Here is a 16,903-nt window from a genome sequence, read left to right as displayed (position 1 = left end):
CTACATACATGCTACATTCATACTACATACTACATACATGCTACATTCATACTACATACTACATACATGCTACATACATGCTACATTCATACTACATAAATACTACATGCAACATACATACTACATATATACTACATACATACTACATATATACTACATGCATGCTACATACATACTGCATGCTACATACATACTACATGCTACATACATACTACATGCTACATACATACCACATATATACTACATACATACTACATGCATGCTACATGCATGCTACATGCTACATACATAACACATATATACTACATGCATGCTACATACATAGTACATGCTACATGCATGCTACATACATACTACATGCTACATACTACATATATACTACATGCATGCTACATACATACTACATGCTACATACTACATATATACTACATGCATGCTACATACATACTACATGCTACATACATACTACATATATACTACATGCATGCTACATACATACTACATGCTACATACATACTACATATATACTACATGCATGCTACATACATACTACATGCTACATACATACTACGTATATACTACATGCATGCTACATACATACTACATGCTACATACATACCACATACATACTACATACATGCTACATATATACTACATACACTCACTGGCCACTTTATTAGGTACACCTGTCCAACTGTGTGTTAAGACTTAATTTCTAATCAGCCAATCACATGGCGGCAACTCAGTGCATTTAGGCATGTAGACATGGTCAAGACAATCTCCTGCAGTTCAAACCGAGCATCAGTATGGGGAAGAAAGGTGATTTGAGTGCCTTTGAACGTGGCATGATTGTTGGTGCCAGAAGGGCTGGTCTGAGTATTTCAGAAACTGCTGATCTACTGGGATTTTCACGCACAACCATCTCTAGGGTTTACAGAGAATGGTCAGAAAAAGAAAAAAAATCCAGTGAGCGGCAGTTCTGTGGCCGGAAATGCCTTGTTGATGCCAGAGGTCAGAGGAGAATGGGCAGACTGGTTCGAGCTGATAGAAAGGCAACAGTGACTCAAATTGCCACCCGTTACAACCAAGGTAGGCAGAAGAGCATCTCTGAACGCACAGTGCGTCGAACTTTGAGGCAGATGGGCTACAGCAGCAGAAGACCACACTGGGTACCACTCCTCTCAGCTAAGAACAGGAAACTGAGGCTACAATTTGCACAAGCTCATCGAAATTGGACAGTAGAAGATTGGAAAAACGTTGCCTGGTCTGATGAGTCTCGATTTCTGCTGCGACATTCGGATGGTAGGGTCAGAATTTGGCGTAAACAACATGAAAGCATGAATCCATCCTGCCTTGTATCAACGGTTCAGGCTGGTGGTGGTGGTGTCATGGTGTGGGGAATTTTTTCTTGGCACTCTTTGGGCCCCTTGGTACCAATTGAGCATCGTTGCAACGCCACAGCCTACCTGAGTATTGTTGCTGACCATGTCCATCCCTTTATGACCACAATGTACCCAACATCTGATGGCTACTTTCAGCAGGATAATGCGCCATGTCATAAAGCTCGAATCATCTCAGATTGGTTTCTTGAACATGACAATGAGTTCACTGTACTCAAATGGCCTCCTCAGTCACCAGATCTCAATCCAATAGAGCATCTTTGGGATGTGGTGGAACGGGAGATTCGCATCAGGGATGTGCAGCCGACAAATCTGCGCCAACTGTGTGATGCCATCATGTCAATATGGTCCAAAATCTCTGAGGAATGCTTCCAGCACCTTGTTGAATCTCTGCCACGAAGAATTGAGGCAGTTCTGAAGGCAAAAGGGGGTCCAACCCGTTACTAGCATGGTGTACCTAATAAAGTGGCCAGTGAGTGTATATACTACATGCATGCTACATACATACTACATACTACATACATACTACATATATACTACATACATACTACATACATACTACATGCTACATACATACTACATGCATGCTGCATACATACTACATGCTACATACATACCACATACATACTACATACATGCTACATATATACTACATATATACTACATGCATGCTACATACATACTACATGCTACATACATACCACATACATACTACATACATGCTACATGCTACATATATACTACATGCATGCTACATACATACTACATGCTACATACATACTACATATATACTACATACATACTACATACATACTACATGCATGCTACATACATACTACATACATACTACATACATACCACATACATACTACATGCTACATACATTCATACATATATACTACATGCATGCTACATACATACTACATATATACTACATGCATGCTACATACATACTGCATGCTACATGCATGCTACATACTACATACATACTACATGCTACATACATACCACATATATACTACATACATACAATACATTCATACAATACATACATAGACATACAGTACATATAACATAGAGTAACATACTTACCAATACTTGTCACATTGTTCCCCGAAGCCATTGTCTTTTCCGGAATAAATATTAACATAACAAACCACAAAAATACTCACCCACGATCCGAAGCAGTCCACGAGTGTGTCCCACGACGATCTTGGGTAGAGAACGGCAGCATCAGATGATGCTGCCGTTCTCTACGGGCTGCAGGAATCCAATGACGGAAGGTAGGTATCCTTCCGCACTGTATTCCTCCGCCACTTAAAAAAAAAAAAAGTCCCTAGTCTCACTTTATGCCATTGCTGTGTGGGAAATTTTTTTTTTTTAAGTGGCGGAGGAATACAGTGCGGAAGGATACCTACCTTCCGTCATTGGATTCCTGCAGCCCGTAGAGAACGGCAGCATCATCTGATGCTGCCGTTCTCTACCCAAGATCGTCGTGGGACACACTCGTGGACTGCTTCGGATCGTGGGTGAGTATTTTTGTGGTTTGTTATGTTAATATTTATTCCGGAAAAGACAATGGCTTCGGGGAACAATGTGACAAGTATTGGTAAGTATGTTACTCTATGTTATATGTACTGTATGTCTATGTATGTATTGTATGAATGTATTGTATGTATGTAGTATATATGTGGTATGTATGTAGCATGTAGTATGTATGTAGTATGTATGTAGCATGCATGTAGCATGCAGTATGTATGTAGCATGCATGTAGTATATATGTAGTATGTATGTAGCATGCATGTAGTATATATGTAGTATGTATGTAGCATGTATGTAGTATGTATGTGGTATGTATGTAGCATGTAGTATGTATGTAGCATGCATGTAGTATATATGTAGTATGTATGTAGCATGTAGTATGTATGTAGTATGTATGTGGTATGTATGTAGCATGTAGTATGTATGTAGCATGCATGTAGTATGTATGTAGTATGTATGTAGTATGTATGTAGTATGTATGTAGTATATATGTAGTATGTATGTAGCATGTATGTGGTATGTATGTAGCATGTAGTATGTATGTAGCATGTAGTATGTATGTAGCATGCATGTAGTATATATGTAGTATGTAGTATGTATGTAGTATGTATGTGGTATGTATGTAGCATGTAGTATGTATGTAGCATGCATGTAGTATGTATGTAGCATGCATGTAGTATGTATGTAGTATGTATGTAGTATGTATGTAGTATGTATGTAGCATGTAGTATGCATGTAGCATGCATGTAGTATATATGTAGTATGTAGTATGTATGTAGTATGTATGTGGTATGTATGTAGCATGTAGTATGTATGTAGCATGCATGTAGTATGTATGTAGCATGCATGTAGTATGTATGTAGCATGCATGTAGTATGTATGTAGCATGCATGTAGCATGTATGTAGTATGTATGTAGTATGTATGTAGCATGCAGCATGTATGTAGCATGTATGTAGTATATATGTAGTATGTATGTAGCATGTAGTATGTATGTAGCATGCATGTAGTATGTATGTAGTATTTTTTTTTTTTTAACATTTAACACATTAGCCGGATGATGGGACTACTACTGTCCCATCATTGGCTAATGTGTCAATCACTGTCATGGTAGCAGGCATCGCCAGATGGGACTTGTAGTCCCATCGGACGATGCTTGCACAGACCCCCGGACATCAGCACAGCCCCCCGGCAGGCCGGCACAGCCCCCCGGCAGGCCGGTACAGACCCCCACAGGGTGCACAGACCACCGGCAGGCCGGCACAGCCCCCCGGCAGGCCGGTACAGACCCCCACAGGGTGCACAGACCACCGGCAGGCCGGCACAGCCCCCCGGCAGGCCGGTACAGACCCCGGGCAGTCCACACAGCCCCCCGGCAGGCCGGCACAGCCCCCCGGCAGGCCAGCAGAGACCCCCGGAAGGCCCGAAATGACGGCGCATCATGATGCGCACACACTGCGCATCATGATGACGTCAGGCTGTCAATCAACTGAACTTCCGATTCCGATGCCGAATTCCGATATTGAAAAAATATCGGAAGTCGGTATCGGAATTCCGATACAGCAAGTATCGGCCGATACCCGATACTTGTGGTATCGGAATGCTCAACACTAATTCTGACCACTGTTCCTCTATGAGGTAATAACTCTGAAACGCTTCCATGGATCCCACTGATTCTGACAAGGTTTTCTCGTGACATATTGTTCTTCATGTTAGTGGTAAAATTTCATTCATATAACTTTCGCAATTTTCCAACTTTGAATTTTTATGCCCTTAAATCACAGAGATATGGCACACAAAAAACTTAATAAGTAACATTTCCCACATGTTTACTTTACACCAGCACAATTTGGGAACCAACATTTTTTTTTGCTAGGAAGTTATAAGGGTTAAAAATTGGCCAGCGATTTCTCATTTTTGCAACACCATTTTATTTTTACGGACTACATCACATTTAAAGTCACTTTGAGGGGTCTATATGATAGAAAATACCCAAAAGTGGCACATTCTAAAAACTGCACCCCTCAAGGTGCTCAAAACCACACTCAAGAAGTTTATTAATCCTTCAGGTGCTTCACAAGAATTTTTTGAATGTTTAAAAAAATGAACATTTAACTTTTTTTCACAAAAAAATTAATTCAGGTCCAATTTTTTTTAATTTAACCAAGGGTAACAGGAGAAATTGGACTGCAAAAGTTATTGTGCAACTTGTCCTGAGTACGCTGATACCTGATATGTGGGGGGAACCACTGTTTCGGCGCATGGCAGAGCTCAGAAGGGAAGGAGCGCCGTTTGACTTTTTCAATGCAAAATTTGCTGGAATTCAGATCGGATGCCATGTCACGTTTGGAGAGCCCCTGATGTGCCTAAACAGTGGAAACCCCCCACAAGTGACCCCATTTTGGAAACTAGACCCCCCAAGGAACTTATCTAGATATGTGGTGAGAACTTTGAACCCACAAGGGCTTCACAGAAGTTTATAACATACAGCCGTACAATTAAAAAATCATATTTTTTCCACAAAAATGATCTTTTCACCCTCAATTTTTATTTTTTCCAAGGGTAACAGGACCCCAAAAGTTATTGTGCAATTTGTCCTGAGTACGCTGATACCCCACATGTGGGGGTAAACCACTATTTGGGCACATGGCAGAGCTCGTAAGGGAAGCAGCGCCATTGACTTTTTTGGCTGGAATTGGGATTGGACGTCATGTCGCGTTTGGAAAGTCCCTGATGTGCCTAAACTGTGCCTAAACCCCCCACAAATGACACCATTTTGGAAACTAGACCCCCCCAAGGAACTTATCTAGATGTGTGGTGAGCACTGAACACCCAAGGGTTTCACAGAAGTTTATAACGCCCGGGCGTGAAAATAAAAAAATCATATTTTTTCCACAAACATCTTTTAGTCCCCAATTTTTTTATTTTCCAAGGGTAATAGGAGAAATTGGACCCCAAAAGTTGTTGTCCAATTTGTCCTGAGTACACTGATATCCCATATGTGAAAGAAAACTACTGTATGAGCACACGTCGGGGCTCGGAAAGGAAGTAGTGACGTTTTGGAATGCAGACTTTGATGCAATGATCTGCCGGTGTCATGTTGCCTTTGGATAGCCCCTGATGTACCTAAACAGGAAACCCCCCACAAGTGACCCTATTTTGGAGACTAGACCCCCCACGGAACTTATCCAGATGTGTGGTGAGCACTTTGGTCCCCCAAGTGCTTCACAGAAGTATATAACGCTCGTGCGTGAAAATAAAAAAATCATATTTTTTTTCCACAAAAATGATATTTTTGACCCCAATTTTTTATTTTCCTAAGGGTAACAGGAGAAATTTTTCAATGCAGAAATGGCTGGAATTGAGATCAGACGCCATGTTGCGTTTGGAGAGCACCTAATGTGCCCAAACAGTGGAAACCACCCAATTCTAACTCCAACCCTAACCCCAACACACCCCTAACCCTAATCTCAGCCCTAACCCTAGCCCTAACCCTAACCCTAGCCCTAACCCTAATGGGAAAATGGAAATAAATACTTTTTTATTTTATTATTTTTCCCTAACTAAGGGGGTGATAAAGGGGGATTTGATTTACTATTTATAGCGGGTTTTTTTGTTTGGCAGCTGTCATACGCTAAAAGACGCTTTTTATTGTAAAAATAGTTTTTGCATCACCACATTTGGAGAGCTATAATTTTTACATATTTTGACCCACCGAGTCATGTGAGGTCTTATTATTTGCGGGACGAGTTGACGTTTTTATTGGTACCATTTTCGGCACGTGACTTTTTTTTATAGCTTTTTATTCCAATTTTTGGGACGCAGAATGAACAAAAACCAGCATTTCAAGAATTTCTTTTGGGAGGTGCGCTTACACCGTTCCGCGTATGGTGAAATTGCTAAGGCGGTTTCATTCTTCAGGTCAGTATGATTACAGTGATACCTCATTTATGAGTTTTTTTTATGTTTTGGCGCTTTTTTGCAATGAAAACAATTTTATATAAAAAATAATTATTTTTGCATCGCTTTATTCTGCGAGCTATAACTTTTTTATTTTTTCGCTAATGATGCTTTATAGTGGCTCGTTTTTTGTGGGACAAGATGATGTTTTCAGCAGTACCATGGTTATTTATATCCGTCTTTTTGATCGCGCGTTATTGCACTTTTTGTTCGGCGGTATGATAATAAAGCATTATTTATTGCTTTGTTTTTTATTTTTATGTTTTAAGGGGTTCGCTAAAGGTGTTAACTAATTGGACAGTTTTATAGGGCGGGTCGTTACGGACGCAGTGATACTAAATATGTGTACTTTTATTGTTTATTTTTTATTTCCAAAAATGAATTTATTTGGGAATATATATATATATTTTTTATTTATTTAGCGATTTTTTATAAATTATTTTTGAACTTTTTTAACTTTATTACACTGTCCCAGGGGGGGCATCACTGTCATGTGTGAGATTGCTGATCTGACACATCACACAGAGCTGTGACAGATCAGCGATCTGACACAGGCACTGCACAAGGCTTCCTTGAGACACCATGAGACACCATCACATGTTTCTCAACACAAGCAATGACTAGCCAGGTCTTTCCCCGGGAAAGAACAACCACGGGAAGGGCAGTCTCCAGTGAAGGAAACCACCTATGCCAAAGCATGGTATCCAGTTTCCTACTCCACACTGATGAGGGGCAATACCCCAAAACAGCTGTCTGTGGATGGTGTCTCCGCGGCTTGTCTTTTGCATGTTTTTGCATATTTCCCTTAAGGGATGGGGGCATTGCTCTAGAATCACTGTGTTGAGAAACATGTGATGGTGTCTACGCATTGTTGGATGTTGATCTCCATGAGTTCATTCATCCTCATTTTTCACATTCTTTTACTAGGCATTGCTCCTACTAGCCAGTTTCCTACTCCACACTGATGAGGGGCAATACCCCGAAACAGCTGTCTGTAGATGGATACCATGTTTTGGCATAGGTGGTTTCCTTCATTGGAGACGGCCCTTCCCGTGGTTGTTCCTTCCTGGTATCATGATGTGGTAAATGTTTTTATTGCTGTATTATCTGTTTGGTCTGCATAAGTCCTAGGGCATTCTGATCTTTTCATTACTGTTCTATCTTGGAAATTGTTTTCCCCTCTGTGATACTAGGGATCACTAGGGAAGTGAGGGATAGTCCTCGTTGACTGGGGGCGCCAATATCGTACTATTAGGGTGCCAACCTCCACGGATAGGAAGGTATCAGTTAGGCCTTAATGTAGGGCTATGCAGCACCTTATACTAGGTTTATTTTTTGACATTTTTTCAACGTCACTGGGAAGGTGTGTTTTTATGATCATTAATAAAATTGTGTTTTAAGGGGATTTTTATGTACACTAAGTCTTTTCCAATCTCCATGAATTAGTGATTTTTTCTTGTTCCTTCCTGGGGAAAGACCTGACTAGTCATTGCTTGCGTTGAGAAACATGTGATGGTGTTCCGTGGCTTGTGTTTTGCATGTTTTTGCATATTTCCCATAAGGGATGGGGGCATTGCTCTAGAATCAGTGCGTTGAGAAACATTTGATGGTGTCTCCGCAGTGTTTGATGTTGATCTCCATGAGTTCATTCATCCTCATTTTTCACAGTCTTTTACTAGACATTGCTCCTACTAGCCAGTTTCCTACTCCACACTGATGAGGGGCAATACCCCAAAACAGCTGTCTGTAGATGGATACCATGTTTTGGCATAGGTGGTTTCCTTCATTGGAGACTGCCCTTCCCGTGGTTGTTCCTTCCTGGGGATAGACCTGGCTAGTCATTGCTTGCGTTGAGAAACATGTGATGGTGTCTCCGCGGCTTGTGTTTTGCATGTTTTTGCATATTTCCCATAAGGGATTGGGGCATTGCTCTAGAATCAGTGCGTTGAGAAACATGTGATGGTGTCTCCGCAGTGTTGGATGTTGTTCTCCATGAGTTCATTCATCCTCATTTTTGGATCATGACAGACACATCTTGTTTAAACCTACCTTAAAGGGAACCTGTCACCAGTTTTGTCAAATAACAGCTAAAACTATCACCTTATTCAGTGCCTGTGCTGTATTCCACAAATGCTTATATAACCCCCTGACTCCCCCTGCATACCCCCGAAAACCTTTTTAAGTTCTCCCGTGCTGTATGACAATCTGGTCTGATGGGCGTGCTTTTGAGCCTCTCCATTCCTCTCCTTAATTGCTGCCCACTGTCATCCTTCTTTAGTTGATGTGGATGACACCTGGCGCCATCCACATTGCTGGGTGAAATCTTGCACCTGCGCACAGAAATCGCTGCTCGAACCTGTGCATTATATATTCCCCTACTGCGGGCAGAGCCAAAAACATGAGTGCACATGCGCCCGCAGTAGGGCAAAGCATAGTGACACAAGCCGTGACATCCCAGCAATGTGAATGACGTGAGGAGCCATCCACGTCAATTAAAGAAGGAGGACGGCGAGCTGCAGCTCGGGAGAGGGATGGAGAGGCCCAAAATCATGCCCATTGGACCGAACCAACCGGATTTCCATACAGCGCAGGAGAACTTAAAAAGGTTTTTGGGTGTTATACAGGGGGAGTCCGGAGGTAATATAAGCATGTGTAGAATGCAGCACGCGCGCTGATTCAGGTGATAATTTAGTTGTTATATGACCAAACTTTTGACAGGTTCATTTTAACATCTCCTGCCACAAATGAATTTGCCAGGACTAAAAGGAGCAGCAGCCAGAAGAGGCAGCAAAGCAGCTGTTATTTTTCATATATACCTACCCACCATATGTGATTTCAAGATACATACCTGTGGAGGTGACATGTTGCCTTTTTCGAGAGAACGACATCCAAAAGCAGAAACAGACACAGATACGCAAAACTCCAAGAGACTTGCAGCCACCAAAAAGGACAGTGTTACTTCTCTGAGAAACTTTAAAAAGAAGACAGATATAGAATCACAAACCCACAACTAACATGATAATAACCATTTGTTTTCAGCAGGACCTTTCACAACTTATGACTTCTCTATTTTTGTAAATATTTTGTTTTCATAAAGAACTGTACTGTAGTATATACTGTACATAGTAAATGTAGTATATAGTACAGTATATACTATATATACAGCTCTGGCAAAAAGTAAGAGACCACTTTCAAATGTTCAGTTTGTCTGATTTTTCTCTTTATAGGTATACTAGCTGAAGAGCCCGGCGTTGTCTGGGCATAGTAACCAACTGTGGTTAGTTATAACAAATTATAATGATTATATGGCACATAAAAACCATGCATCTAATCCTATCCTGTGTGATACTGACTGCTGAGCCGTGTATCTAATCCTATCCTGTGGGATACTGACTGTTGAGCCGTGTATCTAATCCTATCCTGTGTGATACTGACTGCTGAGCCGTGTATCTAATCCTATCCTGTGTGATACTGACTGCTGAGCCGTATGTCTAATCCTATCCTGTGTGATACTGACTGCTGAGCCGTGTATCTAATCCTATTCTGTGTGATACTGTCTGCTGAGCCGTGTATCTAATACTATTCTGTGTGATACTGTGTGCTGAGCTGCGTATCTAATCCTATCCTGTGTGATACTGACTGCTGAGCCGTGTATCTAATCCTATCCTGTGTGATACTGTGTGCTGAGCTGTGTATCTAACCCTATCCTATGTGATACTGACTGCTGAGCTGTGTATCTAATCCTATCCTGTGTGATACTGACTGCTGAGATGTATCTAATCCTATCCTGTGTGATACTGTGTGCTGAGCTGTGTATCTAACCCTATCCTATGTGATACTGACTGCTGAGCTGTGTATCTAATCCTATCCTGTGTGATACTGACTGCTGAGCTGTGTATCTAATACTATTCTGTGTGATACTGTCTGCTGAGCTGTGTATCTAATACTATTCTGTGTGATACTGTGTGCTGAGCTGTGTATCTAATCCTATCCTGTGTAATACTGACTGCTGAGCCGTGTATCTAATCCTATTCTGTGTGATACTGTCTGCTGAGCTGTGTATCTAATAATATTCTGTGTGATACTGTGTGCTGAGCTGTGTATCTAACCCTATCCTATGTGATACTGACTGCTGAGCTGTGTATCTAATCCTATCCTGTGTGATACTGACTGCTGAGCTGTGTATCTAATCCTATCCTGTGTGATACTGACTGCTGAGCCGTGTATCTAATCCTATCCTGTGTGATACTGGGCTCCCACCGCAGTCTGTGTCAGAGGGTGGTCTGTGTTGGCACGGTAATAAATTGTGTTATTTCCAGCTTTACAGAAGGACGATAACACCATAGAAATGATAAGAATAATAGGCCTCAGTTACCACAACTGTCTACAAAGAAAACTGTTTCTGATAGCAACCAATCACAGCTCATTTTTCATCTTTTAAACAGCTCAGGGACAGCGTGGCAAGTTTTGAGTGGCGACTTTTGTGTTTCGACTTTTATGTGGCGAGGTTAGTGTATGTGTGGTGAAATGTGTGCTGAGGGTGTTGAAGCACGTGGTAGTGTGTGGCACATTTTGTGTGTGTGTTCATATCTCGGTGTGTGGTGAGTATCCCATGTCAGGGCCCCACCTTAGCAACTGTACGGTATATACTGTTTGGTGCCATCGCTCTCATTCTTTAAGTCCCCCTTGTTCACATCTGGCATCTGTCAATTTGCCTCCAACACTTTTCCTTTCACTTTTTCCCCATTATGTAGATAGGGGCAAAATTGTTTGGTGAATTGGAACGCGCGGGGTTAAAATTTCGCCTCACAACATAGCCTATGACGCTCTCGGGGTCCAGATGTGTGACTGTGCCAAATTTTTTGGCTGTAGCTGCGACGGTGCGGATGCCAATCCCGGACATACACACATGCATACACACCAACATTGAGCTTTATATATTAGATTTATGAGTAAAATGTAAATTGTTCTTTTAGTCTATAAACTTCTGACATGTCTCCGAATTTCCAAGCACTAAATTTTGTATTTTTTGTTCTGACAAAGAAAAATGGCCAAAATTAAAAAAACAAAAACCAGTGCTTTCGGACCTCAAATAATGCAAAGAAAACAAGTTCATAACAATTTAGAAACAACAATACTAATGTTTTAACTCAAGAAGAGTTCAGAAATCAATATTTTGTGGAATAACCATGATTTTTAATCACAGCTTTCATGCGTCTTGGCATGCTTTCCACCAGTCTTTCACACTGCTTCTGGTGCAAAAATGTAAGCAGTTCTTCTTTGATGGCTTGTGACTATCCATCTTCCTCTTGATTATGTTCCAGAGGTTTTATTATATCTATATATATATGAGGCATCGTGATTACTCGCTAATTCCTTCCCCCTGCACAGTAGCTCCGCCCCCACCACATTACCACACATAATCCCGCCCCCACCACATTACCACACACAATCCCACCCCCACCACATTACCACACACAATCCCACCCCCACCACATTACCACATACAATCCCGCCACCCTCACCACATCAACACACACAATCCCGCCCCCCCACCACATCACCACATCAACACACACAATTCCGCCCCCCACCACATCACCACACACAATCCCGCCCCCCACCACATCACCACACATAATCCCGGCCCCCCACCACATCACCACACATAATCCCGCTCCCCACCACATCACCACACATAATCCCGCCCCCACATTACCACACCACACATAATCCCGCCCCCACCACATCACCACATATAATCCCGCCCCCCCACTACATTACCACACATAATCCCGCCCCCCCACCACATTACCACACATAATCCCGCCCCCCACCACATTACCACACATAATCCCACCCCCCGCCACATCATCGCACATAATCCCGCCCCCCTCCACATCACCGCACATAATCCCACCCCCTCACCACATTAACACACATAATCCCGCCCTCACCACATTACCGCTCATAATCCCGCCCCCCACCACATTACCGCACATAATCCGGCCCCCCACCACATTACCACACATAATCCCGCCCCCCACCACATTATCGCACATAATCCCCCCCACCACATTACCGCACATAATCCCACCCCCAACCACATTACCGCACATAATCTTGCCCCCCACCACAGTACCGCACATAATCCCGCCCCCACCACATTACCGCACATAATCCTGCCCCCCACCACATTACCGTACATAATCCCGCCCCCCACCACATCACCGCACATAATCCCGCCCCCCACCACATTACCGCACATAATCCCGCCCCCCACCACATTACTACACATAATCCCGCCCTCCACCACATTACCACACATAATCCCACCCCCACCACATTACCACACATAATCCCGCCCCCCCACCAAATTACCACACATAATCCCGCCCATTTAATTTAATTTACCACCTGCGTAAGCGCTATTGAATGTTGTCATTATTTACTTTAGTTTAATACCAGCAGCGTTAATTAGATAGCAGTGAGCATGCTGAGCGTTAGCTGGCTGGAAACAGCAAATATATACACTCACTGGCCACTTTATTAGGTACACCATGCTAGTAACGGGTTGGACCCCCTTTTGCCTTCAGAACTGCCTCAATTCTTCGTGGCAGAGATTCAACAAGGTGCTGGAAGCATTCCTCAGAGATTTTGGACCATATTGACATGATGGCATCACACAGTTGGCGCAGATTTGTCGGCTGCACATCCCTGATGCGAATCTCCCGTTCCACCACATCCCAAAGATGCTCTATTGGATTGAGATCTGGTGACTGAGGAGGCCATTTGAGTACAGTGAACTCATTGTCATGTTCAAGAAACCAATCTGAGATGATTGGAGCTTTATGACATGGCGCATTATCCTGCTGAAAGTAGCCATCAGATGCCTGTTCTTAGCTGAGAGGAGTGGTACCCAGTGTGGTCTTCTGCTGCTGTAGCCCATCTGCCTCAAAGTTCGACGCACTGTGCGTTCAGAGATGCTCTTCTGCCTACCTTGGTTGTAACGGGTGGCAATTTGAGTCACTGTTGCCTTTCTATCAGCTCGAACCAGTATGCCCATTCTCCTCTGACCTCTGGCATCAACAAGGCATTTCCGGCCACAGAACTGCCGCTCACTGGATTTTTTTTCTTTTTCGGACCATTCTCTGTAAACCCTAGAGATGGTTGTGCGTGAAAATCCCAGTAGATCAGCAGTTTCTGAAATACTCAGACCAGCCCTTCTGGCACCAACAATCATGCCACGTTCAAAGGCACTCAAATCACCTTTCTTCCCCATACTGATACTCGGTTTGAACTGCAGGAGATTGTCTTGACCATGTCTACATGCCTAAATGCACTGAGTTGCTGCCATGTGATTGGCTGATTAGAAATTAAGTCTTAACACACAGTTGGACAGGTGTACCTAATAAAGTGGCCAGTGAGTGTATATATATATATATATATATATATATATATATATATACACACACTGGGTATGGAAAGTATTCAGACCCCTTTAAATTTTCCACTCTTTGTTTCATTGCAGCCATTTAGCAAATTCAAAAAAATTCATTTTTTTCTCATTAATGTACACTCTGCACCCCATCTTTACTGAAAAAAAGCAGAAATGTAGAAATTTTTGCAAATTTATTAAAAAAAAATTGAAATATCACATGGTCATAAGTATTCAGACCCTTTGCTCAGAAACTAATATTTAAGTCACATACTGTCCATTTCCTTGTAATCCTCCTTGAGATGGTTCTACTACTTCATTGGAGTCCAGCTGTGTTTAATTAAACTGATAGGACTTGATTTGTAAAGGCACACACCTGTCTATATAAGACCTCATAGCTCACAGTCCATGTCAGACCAAATGAGAATCATGACGTCAAAGGAACTGGCCCCTCAGAGACAGAATTGTGGCAAGGCACAGATCTGACCAAGGTTACAAAAGAATTTCTGCTGTACTCAAGGTTCCTAAGAGCACAGTGGACTCCATAATCCTTAAATGGAAGAATTTTGGGACCACCAGAAGTCTTCCTATAACCTGGTCGTCCAGCCAAACTGAGCAATTGTGGGAGAAGAGCCTTGGTGAGAGAGGTAAAGAAGAATCCCAAGATCACTGTGGCTGAGCTCCACAGACGCAGTAGGGACTTTGGAGAAAGTTCCACAAAGTCAACCATCACTGCAACCCTCGACCAGTCGGGTCTATATGGCAGTGTGGCCTGATGGAAGCCTCTCCTCAGTGCCAGACATATGAAAGCCTGCATAGAGTTTGCTAAAAAACACATGAAGGTGTCCCAGACTATGAGAAATAAGATTCCCTGGTCTGATGAGACGAAGCTAGAACTTATTGATGATAATTCTAAGTGGTATGTGTGGAGAAAACCAGGCACTGCTCATCACCTGCCCAATACAATCCCAACAGTGAAACATGGTGGTGGCAACATCATGCTATGGGGGGGGGTTTCAGCTGCAGGGACAGAACAACTGGTTGCAATTGAAGGAAACATGAATGCAACCAAGTACAGAGATATCCTGGATGAAAACCTCTTCCAGAGTGCTCTGGACCTTAGACTTGGCCCAAGGTTCACCTTCCAACAACATAATGACCCTAAGCACACAGCTAAAATAACAAAGGAGTGGCTTCAGAACAACCCTGTGACCATTCTTGACTGGTCCAGCCAGAACCCTGACCTAAACCCAACTGAGCATCTTGGAGAGACCTGAAAATGACTGTCCCACCAATGTTCACCATCCAAATTCAAATTCAAAGAAGCTTTATTGGCAGGACTAAATACACATTAGTTTTGCCAAAGCAAGTGTACAAAAGGGAATAGGGATAGGGACTGTAGGGATGTTGGGTAGGTGCTGTAGGAAAGGTGGATTGGGGCTGATCCAGGATGGGGCTATAGAAGTCCATGGCATAGGGAAGGTGAATGGGGGGCATGGGGCAGATCCAGGATGGGGGCCATAGAAGTCCATGGCATATCATAGTTCTCTTTCTCGCAGTCTATGACATTCGCTCACATATTGCACTGCTATCTCCACTGCTCTCTCTTCTTTCCCCAGAAGGATATATATTTTCTCTTCCTCCTTCATGGGGATGAAATCCGGGAAGAGATGTGAGAGTCTCCTGAAGTGAGTGTCCCTCACTGCTGAGTATTTGGGGCAGTGTAGCAGGAAGCGGGTCTCATCCTCCAGGTCCTCCTGATCACAGTGTTGGCACAGTCTTTCCTCCCTGTGCTTGTAGCTCTGCCTGTGTCGGCCGGATTCGATGGCCAGACTGTAGGCACTGAGTCTATATCGGCTCAGGATCTTGCGGTCTCTGGGGTCTGGGAGTTTCTCCAGATATGGGGCCAGTCTGTAGTCTCTCTGTAGACATCCAACCTGATGGAACTGGAGAGGATCTGCAAGGAAGAATGGCAGAGGATCCGCAAATCCAGGTGTAAAAAACTTGTTGCATCATTCCCAAGACTCATGGCTGTATTAGCTGAAAAGGGTGTTTCTACTCAATACTGAGCAAAGGGTCTGAATACTTATGACCATGTGATATTTCAGTTTTTCTTTTTTAATAAATTTGCAAAAATGTCTGCATTTGTTTTTTCCAGTCAAGATGGGGTGCAGAGTGTACATTAATGAGAAAAAAATGAACTTTTTGAATTTATCAAATGGCTGCAATGAAACAAAGCGTGAAAAATTGAAAGGGGTCTGAATACTTTCCGCACGCACTATATATATATATATATATATATATATATATATACACAGGGTGGGGCATTTATATGGATACACCTAAATAAAATGGAAATGGTTGGTGATATCAACTTCCTGTTTGTGTCAAATAAGTATATAGGAGGGGGGAACTTTCAAGATTGGTGGTGACCATGGCGGCCATTTTGAAGTCTGCCATTTTGGATCTAACTTTATTTTTTCCAATGGGAAGAGGGTCATGTGACACATCAAACTTATTGAGAATTTCACATGAAGAATAATGGTGTGCTTGGTTTTAATGTA

The 16,903-nt window shown here is 42.6% G+C and overlaps 1 protein-coding gene across 1 annotated transcript in view; it reads right to left on the bottom strand.

Annotated features, from left to right (window-relative positions):
- Positions 1 to 16,903, bottom strand: part of LOC141073593 (membrane-spanning 4-domains subfamily A member 4A-like) — a 92,992-nt gene that overhangs the window by 18,025 nt on the left and 58,064 nt on the right. The window contains exon 6 of the mRNA XM_073560880.1: positions 9,750 to 9,872. Within this exon, the coding sequence (XP_073416981.1) occupies positions 9,750 to 9,872 (123 nt within the window). The remainder of the gene's footprint in view (positions 1 to 9,749; positions 9,873 to 16,903) is intronic.

Source organism: Dendrobates tinctorius, unplaced genomic scaffold (assembly GCF_039654945.1).
Source record: "Dendrobates tinctorius isolate UK_male_01 unplaced genomic scaffold, ASM3965494v1 ptg000308l, whole genome shotgun sequence".
Lineage (NCBI taxonomy): Eukaryota > Metazoa > Chordata > Amphibia > Anura > Dendrobatidae > Dendrobates > Dendrobates tinctorius.
Note: the sequence above shows the minus strand (reverse complement) of the source record. Positions and strands in the feature narration are given on the sequence as shown.